At 40.8% G+C, this 16,141-nt stretch overlaps 1 protein-coding gene across 2 annotated transcripts in view; it reads left to right on the top strand.

Annotated features, from left to right (window-relative positions):
- Positions 1-16,141, top strand: part of ints6l (integrator complex subunit 6 like) — an 83,183-nt gene that overhangs the window by 40,282 nt on the left and 26,760 nt on the right. For both annotated transcript variants that reach the window (XM_060927807.1, XM_060927806.1), the window contains exons 11-17: positions 3,164-3,274; positions 5,788-6,003; positions 6,507-6,633; positions 6,863-7,005; positions 8,524-8,752; positions 11,622-12,011; positions 12,117-12,210. In XM_060927807.1, the coding sequence (XP_060783790.1) occupies positions 3,164-3,274; positions 5,788-6,003; positions 6,507-6,633; positions 6,863-7,005; positions 8,524-8,752; positions 11,622-12,011; positions 12,117-12,210 (1,310 nt within the window). The remainder of the gene's footprint in view (positions 1-3,163; positions 3,275-5,787; positions 6,004-6,506; positions 6,634-6,862; positions 7,006-8,523; positions 8,753-11,621; positions 12,012-12,116; positions 12,211-16,141) is intronic.

Below are 16,141 nucleotides of genomic sequence, written 5' to 3'. Positions count from 1 at the left end.
TATGTATGTATTTATTTATTAAAGGTAATTTATTTTTGGATTTGGAAATGTTTAAATATAAAGAGAGGTTTATCTTGTTCAGATATATTTTATTATATTTAGACTTGATTGTAATTATTATATTTACAACATATGTGCTTTTTAAATGAGAGAGTTTAACTGGTTAAAAAATGTAAAGCTTAGTAGTTTTTAAAGAAAACAGTGTCAGATGTGTATCGGTATCAGCTGATACTTAAAGGAGATACGCAGAACCTTTATTTTTAAACATGTTTCTGAGTGGATAGTATCTCCATCCTTGACTCTTGTATGCTGCATAATTGGGAATAAAAAAATATATATATTTGAGAGTTAAAATCGACCGCAAAGTTGGCATTCGAGCTGAGCCAGCCAGCCCTGAGTGCATGATGTCACAGCGGTAACCGGTTTTAAAGCCGAGACCTTTGACAGCTATAGGCCAAAGCCAGACTCAGCAGGCGAGAGTGGTTGCAGTGGCCTCTTTGTTCAGATTTATTGAAGATTCTTCGGATTCCTCAGACAGTAATACATCTGACTGTGATCGTCCTGAAATTGGAGTGTGTGTACATGCTACTGCTATACACGTAGAACCGTATCAGTTCGAACCCTCGGAAAGTGAATCCGATAGCAACACGTCGGCCACGGAGGCCCCCACCTTACGAAATAAAGCCAGAGAACAAAGCCATCTAGAGAATTGGATGGAATTGAACTGACAGTCTCATGTGACTCTCATTAAAACAGAATAGGCATTATAACTTATGGAACATACATGTACATGCATGCATTTTCACTGATAAAACGTAAAAGGCTAATTAAAAAAATCAGATGAACTGAGACAATTACATTCTGAAGCAAATTAAATAATCTTATACCGGTAACTTAAACACACAATACAAGTTACATGTATTAATCTAAATGCAGGTAAATGACGAGTGTTGTTGTTTTGTATCCAAATGAGAGTCGCATCTTACCCATCTGTGTTCTCGCCACTGGCGCCATCTGCGGGGGGCACGGACCTTTTTGACCCCCCAAAGATAAAGTTGGGGGGGCAAAAACACCCCAGTAATGAAAAAAGTAGTAAACAGTACAGATGAACTCATGTTAACTGACGATTGAAACCACCTAAACAAATAATAGCCTAGCTTTGAATGCAAAATAAGTAATCTATAGAAACGTCACCTAAAATGTTATGATCGGACATGACCCGCCCCCTTTTCCGCTTGCAATATTCCAATGGTTGGCAGTGAGTGATTGACAGGTTGCACTACGCAAAATTTACACGTCCTTTAGTGCTTTGCGCAGACTTAAGACCTACCTGCGGAGCACCATGACTGCTCCGAGACTGAATTACTTGGCTGTTCTTTACACACACAAGGAACATACAGACCACATTGATTTGAAAAAAATTACCAATGAGTTCAGCGCTTGTGACAGAAGGAGTGATGTTTTTGCGAAGTTTTAGGGCTGATGGGCTATTAGGGTGAATATGATTTTCTCATGTTCATGAATATGATTTTCTCACTGCCTACTTGTTAATTTCCGTGGCCATGAAAGAGATGTGTTGTTAAAGTTTGTAAGTAAGATTAAAATTAACTTTGTCATATCCATTAACTCTTAACAGAAACTACATTCATGTACAGTTGTCTGCCGAATTCATCTCAAAGAAAATTGCATGAAACTAAATTTGTTTATTGAATAAATTGTGTTTCATACAATGTTTAAAGTCGTGAGATTTTTTTAATGCATCATAATAAGTTATCGTTAAAATGGGCGCTTCCCACTTGCAATGGTGAATAGTAATGAATGAAAATGACTTAAAACTGAGTCTTTGATATTCAACTACATACACTGCCGATGTCATGACGTCACGGTGCAAGAACATAATTCTGACCCCCCAATGTTGACATGAAGTTGGCGCCTATGGTTCTCGCTTCTTGAAGGCCGATCTTGTGGCCGGATTGTTTTGAAACAATCTGACTTTCAGTTCTTCGTTCATTCGCTTCTTCCACGTAAGGGTGAGATATTGCTGCTGAAGCAAGCATATCCAGCGGAAAAAAAAATATCCAGTGGTCCACTCATTCTCCATTTTCTCCATACTGAGTACTCTGCCATTACTGCTCGGCTCATGCTCCGGGAGAACTGGTGCAACTGAACTTGCTTTCCTTTTCTTGTAGTTTTCTTTTCCTTTAATTGTTGGTACTGCACCCCTTTTCAATACGGGCTTACAGCCAACGCTCCTCAACAGATCAGACATTTCATACGAGTCTTCAGTAAAATGTGCCTGTGAATTTCTCGCAAAACGCGTCCAAATCTTTGCAGTTTGAACATTCTTGGGCCATGAATGCAACATAAATCCACCTTCTGTCCTGTTGCTGCACCCGTCAGCAACACATCTATGTGGCATGGTGATAAATTAGCTCAAAATGGAGGATCGGAGTTGCAGGTGTTTTAGTATAGCGGAAATGGCGATGAGACCGATAGCTTTCCTGTGGTGACGTCACAGATGTCAAGGTCATTCACTTAGACCGCTACCTAATATGAATCATTTTAATCGTAAAAATTACTATATTAGATTTATTGTTAACGCTTAAAACTATTCCTATGTCATTCTTGAGGTCTCAAGGCATTTATAAACAAAAAGTGAGGCCATGGTTCTGCGTATCTCTTTTAAGGTTTCAATATTGTTATTGTTATTGGAAAATAAATAGGTGTATTGTGTCATCTCTGTATATAATTACTTCTGAGTTTGGGAATGGTTTATGTTGAATTTAGTAGATTGTATATTATTTTTGGCAGTAAACTTCCATGTAATCTGGAAACCTTGCCAAACAGTAAAACTTAAATAAAAAATACGTGAATCCTTAAATAAACATGTGCGAATGCTTAAATAGTCAAACTAAACAATGACGGAAAGGTTTTATACGATACCAAATATCCTAATGGAAAAATAGTTGTGGAACTATTAAGACATTTTTGTGTGTGTCTCTGTAATCTGTATAATAAACCTGTGTTATAAAATCTATAATGAGGCTGAGATCCTGTGCTTTGATGAGAATGACCTCATTTTGTCTGTCTCTGTCTCTTTTTTTTAACTCCTATCTCTCTCTCTCTCTCTCTCTCTCTCTCTCATATATATATCTGTCTTTAGCCTTTAAAGAAGGCACTTAGGATGATGGGAGCACCGAATCTCATCTCTGACAACATGGACTGTGGCCTCAGTTACAGTGTCATTTCCTACCTAAAAAAACTCAGCCAGCAGGTAAGTGCTCCTTACCTTTTTCAAATTTGCCTTTGAAATCACACTTGGAATTGAGCATCAGCTTTTATAAAAATGAACTAAATATTGAATAAATATGAATTGTTATATATACTGTGCATATATAGACCCTTCATCTCTCAAAAGTCCTTTATCAGCTGTGTAAATATATGGCCAAAAATCTGTGGACACGTGACCATCATATTCATATGTGCTTTTTGAACGTTTCTGGGAAGGCTTTCCACTAAATTGTGCAACATGGCTGTGGGGATTTGCCCATTCAGCCACAAGAGCATTACTGAGGTCAGGCATTGATGACAGGTGAGAAGACCTGGAGTGCAATCAGCATTACATTTCATCCCAAACATGTCCAGTGGGGTTGAGGTCAGGGCTCTGTCCAGGTCACTCAAGTTCTTCTACTCTGTGTCTTCATGGACCTGGCTTTGTGCACAGGAGCATTGTCATACTGGAACAGGTTTGGGCCCTGTAATAGATAGATAGTTTTCACTGACGTCACGGCATTCCGGGGAACGCCCCCCCAGCCGCCATCTTGGAGGGCAAACAAAACGGACCATCGCCACTACTGGCTACATTATCTCGGACGAATTTATGAAGTTATATAGTCAGTTTTCTAAAATAAAGATCAATGTCGGCAAAATCAAGCAAACAGAAGTCTATAGATACACATCTCACGGTATGCAGCCAAACTGGCCTTGATTGGGGGAATTGACCCCTACGAAGTGGACAAAGATGCATTTTCAAGTGACTATGCAGGACTGCCAAAGCCTGAAACTGCCAAAGCCTGCTCCAAAGCCTGAAACTGACTTCATCAAACTTTAAAGGCTGTCTGATATATACAACTTTATATATTCATATATATATATTTTGGCGGATGCCGCCTGAATCGCACAGATCCGATTTTTTTTTTTTTTAGGGGGGGCGTTGGAGTGTCTGATTATAATTTCAAAGTAAATTCTGTATTAAAATTACTAAATAAGCAAATCCATTACAGTCCATGAAACAGGAAGTATAAGGATGAGAAAAAAACAGTTTAAATCGGGAAGCTGCGCACATTTGCGCAGTCCTGCACACCGCTCAGGACTACAGAATAGACCTAAAATGTTTTTCAAAAATGACCCTTGCGTGAGTGAAGTGACAAGTTTCAAATAGAAACGTGACAAATGAGCGATATTAAGTGTACATTACAATGTAAACGTACACTCAGCGGTTCCAGTTAGGCATTCTCCAGAGATTGTTCACATGATGTTTTGGTTTCCAAAAACAAACTTAAACACAATTGATTGTTTATTTAAACAACTTACCACTTATAAAATGATCGGAGCAGACTTTGCTGTGTTTGGAAGGCTGATAATCCTTGCGGTTGATTCTCGCAAGCCATAGATTTCTCCTTTGTATGCTGAGTTTCTTTGTTTGCTCGCCTTCGTGCTCCCGTACAGTGGGAATTCCATAAAAGCTCCGCTTGACTTCATCATCTGACCTATTACGACAGCCGTGAATACAACAGGTGTGCACCATTGCTAGCTTTAAATAAATGTAAATAATATATAAATGAATGTAACTCGCGCGCTACAATGTGTGCTCAGTGACCCGTACGGTAAGCTAGCCCTCCAAGATGGCCGCCACCAGGGAATCCCCGACTCTGTGACGTCATGTGAAAACTATCTATACAAGACATCTTACACAATTGAGTACTCCCAACATTGTGGCAACAGTTTGGGGAAGATCTCCATATAGGTGTGATGGTCTGGTGTCCAGGGAACGTTGTATTGTCAAGTAAAGCTCTTAATTCCTTAGTGCATATTTAGTTCATAAAGACAGTGGGAAAAATGAGAAACTTATCCCAAAACAGTAAACCCTAGGTCTAACCAAAAACCCGTCAATGTCAAAGACAATTTTAGAGAGCACACTGCAAAAAATTATCTCTTGTTGAGAGAAAATATCTTTAATATGGGTGAATTTATCTATTATTTCTTATTAGAAGTTTACTAGAACTCAAATATAAGATTATTTAGCTTACTTTGAGACGCTTTTACTAATTTCAAGCCTTAAATTTTCTTATTCTATTGGCAGATAATTTTGCTCATTTTAAGCATTCAATTCTAGAAAGAAGCAAAATTATCTGCCAATAGAATAAGAAAATTTAAGGCTTGAAATTAGTAAAAGCATCTCAAAGTAAGCTAAATAATCTTATATTTGAGTTCTAGTAAACTTCTAATAAGAAATAATAGATAAATTCACCCTGTGATGACCTGGCGACTTGTCCAGGGTGTACCCCGCCTTTTGCCCGTAGTCAGCTGGGATAGGCTCCAGCTTGCCTGCGACCCTGTAGAACAGGATAAAGCGGCTAGAGATAATGAGATGAGATGAGATAAATTCACCCATATTAAAGATATTTTCTCTCAACAAGAGATCATTTTTTGCAGTGCAGCGTTTTGGTTCCTTTTCCATATTTCATTCCATATTTATGCAAAGCAACCACATTTGCTTTTTTTTAGGCAAAGATTGAGTCTGATCGGATGATTGTGTCGGTGGGTAAAAAGCCCCCTCAGGAGACTGGCATCAAGGTGAAGAATCACTCAAGTACACTGTCCCTTGCCCACCGGCGTGATTTCAAACAGTTACTGCAGGGCATCACAGGCGAGGTGCCCCTCCGCCTTAACGACATCAACCTCAAAGAATTTGCTGGATTTCAAATTGCTCTCCTCAACAAGGTACAGTCTGTCGAACCGAGCTGCGCCAATCCAGGGCCTCACTTCTAAATCATTTATGTCACAGATCATGTTTTGGGTCAGAGTGTAGCTGGCCTGATGAACATACTGTATGGAATGACATTGTTACATGCAAACATCATTTAGTTCATCATTTTAAACATATTATTTCAGTGTTTTGTTTGTTTGTTTGTTTTACTCATAAAACTGTCTAACTGATATGTATAGCACCTTCCACGATTATTGGCCAATAACAGTAGCACATGTGTGTCTTGATGAGGGATTTATTTTTCTCTGAAATAATTTATTTCAATTAAAGTTTGGATTTTTCTCATTTTTCAGTGTGAGATGAAGCTACTTCACCAAAAGGTGGATTTTTCTAACCCTTTTCACTCATCTTTACAGGGGGTGCCAATAATCATGGAGGCCACTGCATGTCTTGGTTTCATTGGTGATACAGCAGGTATTGATTTGTATTACAATTTCCTTCTGTATTTCCTGTACAGGATGTCAAGCCCCAGGCCTATCGTAATGCTTATGATATTCCACGGCGGAATCTTCTGGATCAGGTCACACGCATGCGCTCCAACCTTTTAAGGACAACTCAGAAGCTCATCAGGAGCCAAGATGAAGGTGCGTTCAAAAGAGAAGCACAATGTTTTCAGGTTAAATATTCATTCAGGATTTTAATATTGAGTTCGGGTGCTTTTCTTCATTAAGCACAAAAAGAAACGAAGGATATGGTGAATATCAGCACACAGAGCTTTCATTCACAGTTTTCTGAATGAACAGCTAAGACTAAAATTTGTGAATTGAAAACGTGACAGTATTTTAATGATACAAAAACTTGTGTTTTTTGTAGACTATTTGCATAGTATTCCTGTGGGTCAAATGGGAAACTATCAGGAATACCTAAAGATGATGCCTTCCCCTCTTCGTGAGATCGACCCTGATCAGCCCAAACGCCTGCACACATTTGGCAACCCGTTTAAACAAGATAAGAAGGTGCCTCCTTTCACACCCTGTCCTCAATTATCAGCTACATTTTCTACAATACTCAAACACTCAATCAGTACGGAAGAGCGATAGTTCCACTAAGAAATACATATATTTTTTTTAATTTCTGAGAAAAAAAACTCAGAATTTTCGAGATTAAAGTCAGAAATTTCGAGAAAAAAGTTAAAAATTTCGAGAAACAATCTCAAAACTGGGCGGCACGGTGGTGTAGTGGTTAGCGCTGTCGCCTCACAGCAAGAAGGTCCTGGGTTCGAGCCCCGGGGCCGGCGAGGGCCTTTCTGTGTGGAGTTTGCATGTTCTCCCCGTGTCCGCGTGGGTTTCCTCCGGGTGCTCCGGTTTCCCCCACAGTCCAAAGACATGCAGGTTAGGTTAACTGGTGACTCTAAATTGACCATAGGTGTGAATGGTTGTCTGTGTCTATGTGTCAGCCCTGTGATGACCTGGCGACTTGTCCAGGGTGTACCCCGCCTTTCGCCCGTAGTCAGCTGGGATAGGCTCCAGCTTGCCTGCGACCCTGTAGAAGGATAAAGCGGCTAGAGATAATGAGATGAGATGAATCTCAAAACTTTTGAGGAAAAAAAGTAAAAACTTTCGAGAAAAAAGTCAAAATTTTCGAGAAAAAAGTCGGAATTTTTGAGAAAAAAAGTCTAAATTTTCGCGGAAAAAAAGTCAAAAATTTTGAGAAAAAAGTCGAAATTAACAGAGTGCGAGTGTGTCTCAGCCAGAGCCATGGAAGTAAGAGTTCAGCCACTCCCATTGACCTTAATGGTCCATTTTTTACACAGCAATGGCGGCTCATGGAGCCTTTGACACAGATCGCCATTGACATAGTTCCGCTAGTTCCAGGAAGTGGCCGTAGAATACAGAAAGTGCGGTAAAGGTAAATGTAATTTGTTTCTACTTAATCTTTGCTTGTTATGCAGTGGTTCTGTTTTAGTCTCTAGCAAACAGAAAGCCGATGCCTAGAAGTATTTGAATCTACGTGAATCACATCACCAACCGACTTCCTGTACCCCGGTTGTCACAACTCTGAATTCCATGGCCCTGGTCTCAGCCGTTCATGTCTATCAGCCGCGAGTGAGTGTCACTTCTGTATGGAAGCCCGCCTTCTACAGATTTCTGACTTTTATTTTCTCGAAAATTTCGGCTTTTTTCCTCGAAAATTTTTACTTTAATCTCAAAAATTCTGATTTTTTTTCTCAGAAGTTTCCAAATAAAATATAAAACCCTGGCCCTATTGCTCTGCCGTACACAATCGGTTAATGAGCACAATGGCTTTATTTTTTGGCAGAACATCACATTTTACCATGACAACGTAAACTTTATTGCAAATAGAACAATCTTGATTTTTTTAATCCACATAATCCATGTTATAATTGGTGCAATAAACAAACACTTGATATCTTAATCAGTATGCTATTTTGCTTTGTTGTAACACGTTAACCACGGAAACCGACGAACAGAACAGTTTTCAGGTAAGAAATGTTTTCCTCTGTATGATCACAGGGAATGATGATTGACGAAGCAGACGAGTTTGTCACAGGACCTCAGAACAAGAAAAGAGGAAACCCAACAGAACCCAACTCGGGTGCAGCTCCTAAGAGGCGGCGGAGCATGTCCCCTCTACTGAGGCGACCCCAAACCCCACCCATCATCAGCAACCATGTGCTAGGCAAAGGGACCACAGTGGTCCCAGGCCAACATGGTCTCATTAAACCCATCCCACTACACAAAGGTGAGTATTATAATAATCAGTGGCCTGGTTGAAAATATTCTATTCAATACCGAGCAGTAGACTTCCAATTAACTCAGACCATCTTTGTTTAAATAGCCATATAATTATAAAGCTGATTCAATTTCCTAGGAATGCTTAGCAAACAGTATTTATGTAAACAGATGAATAACACATTTCCACATGCTTGGGCTCCATCTGATGGCAGGAGCGTGAACAGATGTGAGTGAAAAGAAGACAAAAAGGTTACATAATGATCACATTTTTTTCATATTTAAAAAGCCAGTCATTTTGAAACCACTTATGTTACTCTAAGATAAAAAAAAACAAGTGTTGCTAGGCAAAACAGACCTCACCCAGTAGCACTTATGATGAATATGAAGGAAGATATTGGGAAAAAAAATAGGTACCCTATGGGTACATGTGGCTACCGCTTATAAATAAAATTGTTTTCTGATCCCATGTCCATACAGTAAATATAGCATATATATTTACTCTATGAGGCAGTAGCCACAAAAATGAAGCGTAATCCAAAAATGAATAATTTAAAAATGACAGAACTAAAATATACCAAGTGTCTGTACTCTATATTATTCTACTCTTACCTCTTATGGTGATGATACACGGGGCAACTTTTTGGGCAATGTTGCCGAGCAATGTTGCTGGCAACGGGCAACTAGGTGAGACACAGGGCAACTTTTCAGGGCAACTAACAATGGGCAACAACAGTTAGCAACGGCAGTTTACAGTTAGCTAAAAAAAATCGACGTCTTAATTTTTGCTGTGACCATTTAATCAAGCTGTCTGTTGTTTTTTAGAGCTTTGGTGAGGTAAATTCCTCCATATAGAATATTAAAATAACAACTTACCGGCGTAAAAACAGATGAGGAGTCTCTCCACCTCTTCACTCCACTGACACTGAGCGGCCGCCATATTTGTTTGAAATTTCTGATCCGAACCTCACCGGAGGTCACATGACTCGATACTCGCGTTCTGATTGGCTTATCTCAAAAAGTTGCCAGGGATTATCAAAACCATTCAGAAAGAAACAATGTTGCCCAATCTCAATAGAAAAGAGTCAAAACGCAATTGCCCAGCAACATTGCTCGGCAACATTGCCCAAAAAGTTGCCCCGTGTATCATCACCATTACAGTTTTTTAAACTGAAACCTCTGAACCGAGGCTGACATACACACACTGTCGCCATGATCCAAACTCTTATTTCCCAGAAATGGCCCGGCGCTAGAGCTCAATGGAACGCACTTTCCCTCTGTAATAAGCATAAACATGTCTGAAAGCGATTTCTTTAGTCTAGTCCATTTATTTCGAATGGTGAACCGAATTGTATACACTCACCAGCCATTTTAATCAGAACACGTGTATGCGCATGCGCAGTGCCTGATTGTTACACTCTTACGTTCTTACAGCACGATGACATAGTGGCTAGCGCCTCTATATGAGGCAGCAGCCACAACAAAAACGATTTTGACCTTTTTGGTGACCTCGACCGGATGACCCCCAAAAAGTTGGAGGTTCTGTTTGAGACCAATGCCCATCTATCCTGAAAGTTTTGTGAAGATTGATCCAGCCGTGCGGCACGGTGGTGTAGTGGTTAGCGCTGTCGCCTCACAGCAAGAAGGTCCTGGGTTCGAGCCCCGGGGCCGGCGAGGGCCTTTCTGTGCGGAGTTTGCATGTTCTCCCCGTGTCCGCGTGGGTTTCCTCCGGGTGCTCCGGTTTCCCCCACAGTCCAAAGACATGCAGGTTAGGTTAACTGGTGACTCTAAATTGACCGTAGGTGTGAATGTGAGTGTGAATGGTTGTCTGTGTCTATGTGTCAGCCCTGTGATGACCTGGCGACTTGTCCAGGGTGTACCCTGCCTCTCACCCGTAGTCAGCTGGGATAGGCTCCAGCTTGCCTGCGACCCTGTAGAAGGATAAAGCGGCTAGAGATGATGAGATGAGATGAGATGAGATGATCCAGCCATTTTCCCATAATATTGTGAACAAAGAAACCCGACCGAAAACAATACCTCGCCCCCTGGTGGACTCTGTCCTGGGCGAAGTAAAAAAAAAAAAGACCTGAACACAATCTCTATAATCTCATCTCATTATCTCTAGCCGCTTTATCCTGTCCTACAGGGTCGCAGGCAAGCTGGAGCCTATCCCAGCTGACTATGGGCGAAAGGCGGGGTACACCCTGGACAAGTCGCCAGGTCATCACAGGGCTAACACACAGACACAGACAACCATTCACACTCACATTCACACCTACGGTCAGCGCTAACCACTACACCACCGTGCCGCCTCAATCTCTATAATATAACAAAATTTAATGTAGTTCCACTTTTATTACCTACTATTTCATGACCCAACTTTGTCTCTTGTGGGTATCCTAGAAATTCCTGTTGCTGCGTAAGTATGTAATTTAAAGATTAATATTAATAAAATAATTCATTAATGAATTATTTTATTAATATTAATCTTTAAATCCAATCCTGAGCAATTCTCACTTATTTAGCGACCCCTATATTTAGGAAATAATACTGCTTGCTATATCCCTTGATATTGCCGTACATTACATTTTTCTTCAGTCCAGCTGTGTTGAAAATAATTTGTCGGCACACAGGAACAAAAATAATAGACTGGGATTATTGGGCAGCCATAAGACTTGAGACAGCTATGTAGATTATTTTGCCATGTCTTATTTGTGTAACTAATTTTCAAGAATATGTTAGTTTGTTGCTTTGTCATGGGTTATTGTCTAATGAGCCTTCACGAGTGCTAGGATTATATTGTCATTATGAGTCTCTACAGTTACGAGAGCTTATGTTGGTAATTACAGCATGCCTGGTCTGGGTGTCTCCCTCTATAGGAGTGGAAGGGAACAGCACAATGGGTGCAGAGAGCAACGGTGAGAGAGTGATGAGTGGAGAGTCTGGAGACAGCTGGTCTGGAGGTGTCGAAGGGGTCGGGGGAGGAACTGTAGCTCTATCTTTGGAGGAGAAAGGAGCAACGAAGGTGACTGATGGAGGAGAAGAAAGGACACTGCTGGAGAACAGGCTAGGAGAAGAGTGTATGGAGGAAAGACCGTCTGAAAGGCCGCAGAACTGTGAGAATCCAAGTCCTCCAGACCGGGACAGAGACATAGAGGGAGCTGGAGGAGACACTCCTACACGGCCCACCATTATTATGGTTCCCCTGGAGGGAAGCAATGCCGAACTACGCACTCGAGTCATTAAAGAGGTCCGGAAACCTGGCCGCAGTAAGTGTCTGCATACATTTATACCTGGATAATTTTTACACAGAAATATTTTACTAAATGTTAGTAGTTCTCTTATTTAAATATTTCAATCTCTGCCTTTGGTAGATTATGAGGCAATATTCAGGCTGCTAGAGGAGGTAAAAGGACCAGTGTCTGTGCAGAGGTACTTTATCCATCACGCCATCAAAGAAGCAGCCAGGTGGGTGTCTACTGGTATAATATACACACACATACACACCAATCAGCCAGTGATGAACTAAGCAGAAATACAACCCCAAATCAGACAAAAACAATGTTAAAAGCAATGTTCCTCAAAGATATGAAGGGATTTGGAGATTTCACCCTCTACCACTCATGATATCATTCAACAATTTAAGGAATCTGGAGGAATTTCGATGCGTAAAGGGAAAGGGCGCAAGCCTAAGCTGAACACCCGTGATGTCCGATCCCTCAGACGGCTCTGCGTCAAGAACTCTCGTTAATCTATAGCTGATATTAACCACATGGGCTCTGGATTAATTTGGCAAACCTTTGTCAAACACTACAATACGGAGTTACATCCACAAATGCCAGGTAAAATTTTACTGTGCAAAAAGGAAGCCTTATGTTAACTGTGTCCAGAAGCGCTGTTGATTTCTCTGGGCTCGGAGGCATCTGGGATGATGGACCATCACACAGTGGAAACATGTACTGTGTTCAGATGCATCAATATTCCAGGTCTGTTTTGGAAGAAATGGATGTCATGTGTTCAGAACCAAAGATGGATTGGACCATCGAGACTGTTGCCAGCAACGAGTCCAAAACCAGGGTCTGTCATGGTATGGGGTTGTGTCCGTGCCCTTGGGAAAGGTAACTGACACTTCTGTGATGGCAGCATGAATGCAGAAAAGTTCACTGAGATTTTGGAGCAACATGTGCTGCCTTCAAGACGACATCTTTTCCAGGGATATTTCAACAAAATGCAAAAACACATTCTGCGCACATTACAAAGGCATGGCTGCGGAAGAAGAGGGTGCCTGACCCCCTCTATCCCCAATAAAGAATGTGTGGAGAATTTTGAAATGAAAACTATGACATCAGCGACGCTGTACTGTTGCACACCTTAAGACCTGTTTGCAGGAAGAATGGGACAAAATAACACCTGAAACGCTTCACGCACACATCTTTTAAGTATTGTGAAAAGGAATGGCAACATTATAAACTGGTAAATGCTTTACCGTCCCACTTTTTTTTTAAAATATGTTGCAAGAATCAAGATTAAATTAAGCATTCATTTTGAAAAAAAAAATTTCATGAGGTAAAACATCAAATAATGTGCTGTTGTATTGTTTTGAGTGCAATACAGGTCAAAGATCTTTTACAAATCATTGTTTTCAGTTTTAATTTCAACTTCACCATACCCTCCCAACTTTTTCTGATTTGGGGTTGTAAGTTCATGCCTAGGGCGGCACGGTGGTGTAGTGGTTAGCGCTGTCGCCTCACAGCAAGAAGGTCCGGGTTCGAGCCCCGTGGCCGGCGAGGGCCTTTCTGTGCGGAGTTTGCATGTTCTCCCTGTGTCCGCGTGGGTTTCCTCCGGGTGCTCCGGTTTCCCCCACAGTCCAAAGACATGCAGGTTAGGTTAACTGGTGACTCTAAATTGAGCGTAGGTGTGAATGTGAGTGTGAATGGTTGTCTGTGTCTATGTGTCAGCCCTGTGATGACCTGGCGACTTGTCCAGGGTGTACCCCGCCTTTCGCCCGTAGTCAGCTGGGATAGGCTCCAGCTTGCCTGCGACCCTGTAGAACCAGGATAAAGCGGCTAGAGATAATGAGATGAGATAATGAGAAGTTCATGCCTATCCATATTTATTAACATTGCATAAAAAAGATTCTAAATTGTTTCTTGCACATACAGTAAAATTGGGATTCATCAAATACGCATACACAAGTGTTATGCACAAGTGTGAGCAATGAAGCTTAATAAATACCATTTGTTAATATACTCTTTCCACACGCATTTCACTAATCACATAAATAGAGACACCGTTACAATTAAGCAGGTACAGTACGTAGACATCGCTTTAAAGGGTACCTTAAAAAAAGTGATGCTGATATTTTGTTGGTGTCGCAGAGAAACACACAAGCAAGAGAAACTTTTCCTAGTTCTGCATATTTTATTATTCTCTATCAAAAACAAATCACCATGCTTCTGTATTACATCAGGGACTAAGATTACCATTGAGCTAAAATCCTGTTGGTGGGATATAGTCACTTTAAAGTGCATTTCATGGGTAAATTCAGGAGCAAGATCAATGTAATTCTCCTATTTTATATTAAACTTTGTGCAATTTTTTTTACCTTGCGCAATACCAGAAAAATTCAGTTGAAATCAAAGCCATTTGAGGCGAATTGGTCCGCCTCTGAAAAAACTTGGCATTTGGATTTCCCGGCAAACAGTGATTTTCGTGACGTCGCGTGCGGGACGCCTCCCTCTGAATCCTATATCAGCGCTGGTTTGTTTATGAGAAAACGACCTGGTGGTTTTCTGCAAATTTCTTCAACGTTATCACGTAATTATTAAAATGGTTAACAGATGTACCATAGGAGGGTGTAGCAACACTAATCTTGATGGGATTAGTACTCATTGTTTCCCAAAAGACCGGACAATGAGAGAGAAATGGGAGCGCTTGGTCTACACAGGCTGTGCACTGAAACCGTGCAAAGCTCGCGCAGCCTGCTGGCGCTTCCGCAGGTGACGTCACGAATCTGGCTCCAGACTCCCTTGGGATTTTTGTTATTTTATTTTTTTCTGCTGTAGACAGATGGCCTTGTGCAAAATTACCCTTCTGGATGAGTGTATAAAGGGACATACTTTCATATTAAAAAAAAAACGAAGTTGGTCCAGAATATGCACTTTAAAAGGAACACTGGTACACCTGCTTATTTATGCAGTTATCCAATCAGCCAATCACATACAGTAGCAGCAGTGCAGTACATAAGATTATGCATATACAGGTCAAAAACTTCAGTGAAAACATATCCTAGGTCTGGAAGATAGAGAGCAAAAGAGATCGATGTATGAAGATTGTAAAGAGGAGAAAGTATTGACTGAGAGGAAAAGGAGTGTGGTAAGGCGGTTAGGATGCAGGAAGCTGGGGAGAAAGGAGAGGTAGAGTAGAGATTTGTGGCAAGCGGAGGAGAGGGATGAATAGCTGATGATCGGCAGGTCAGGGAGGGTGAGTGTTAAGAGTTATACAAGTTAAAAATCATGCAAAACGATCATCAGAAAAGCAGAGCAGGGTAACATTGATGTCTACAGCTGAGAAAAATCAGCTAAAGACAAGGTCCAGAACATTTCCTCCCTTGTGTTTTGGAGGATGGGTTTTGAAGTGCGGGTCAAAAGAGTGCAAGAGAGAGAAGGCAGGAGGATTGGAGCTCAGAAGGAATTTTGAATCTTCAAAGTGAGTGAAGGAGGTGCCAGACAATCTCCTTCCTGTGACCTATGAGGAAATTCAATTCAATTGTATTTGTATAGCGCGTTTAACAATGGATATTGTCATAAAACATCTGGACAGAAATATATAAATTCCAAGATATAAATTTTTCATAAATGAATTTATAAACTTATCCCTAATGTGCAAGCTAAATGACACACTACTGTATAGCCTCATGTTCTCTCTGAAATCTCCCAAAGTCTTCAGCACATGTAAAGAAATGCTGTAGACCAAAAATGGCTTAAAAATAATGAAATGAAATGAAATGTTTCAACTAAAAAAAAAAAGTCATCCATAATAAATGAAACAAAGTCAATATTTGGTGTGAGACGGCCCTTTGCATGAAAAAACTAGTAGTCTCAGGTACAGTTAGTGCAGTTTTATAAGGAAATGAGCTGTAGGTTTTACTGAGCATCTTACAGAACCAGCCACAGTTTTTCTGGACACTTTGGCTGTCACGCTCGCTTCTTCATTTTGCACCAAAACCCAGCAGCCTTCATTATTTACGGTATACTGGTTTACCTCCGTCTGTCCGTCTGTATCTCCGGCCGTCCGAAACACCCTTTTTCTCAGCAACCACAAATCATAGCCACTTGGTACCAAACTTCAGCTTGGGGTTCTATATCGTGTATACCATTTTCAGGTCTGTCCCACATCA

This window comes from Neoarius graeffei, chromosome 8, assembly GCF_027579695.1.
Source record: "Neoarius graeffei isolate fNeoGra1 chromosome 8, fNeoGra1.pri, whole genome shotgun sequence".
In the NCBI taxonomy this organism is placed as follows: domain Eukaryota; kingdom Metazoa; phylum Chordata; class Actinopteri; order Siluriformes; family Ariidae; genus Neoarius; species Neoarius graeffei.
This window is presented reverse-complemented; position numbering and strand designations above follow the sequence as displayed.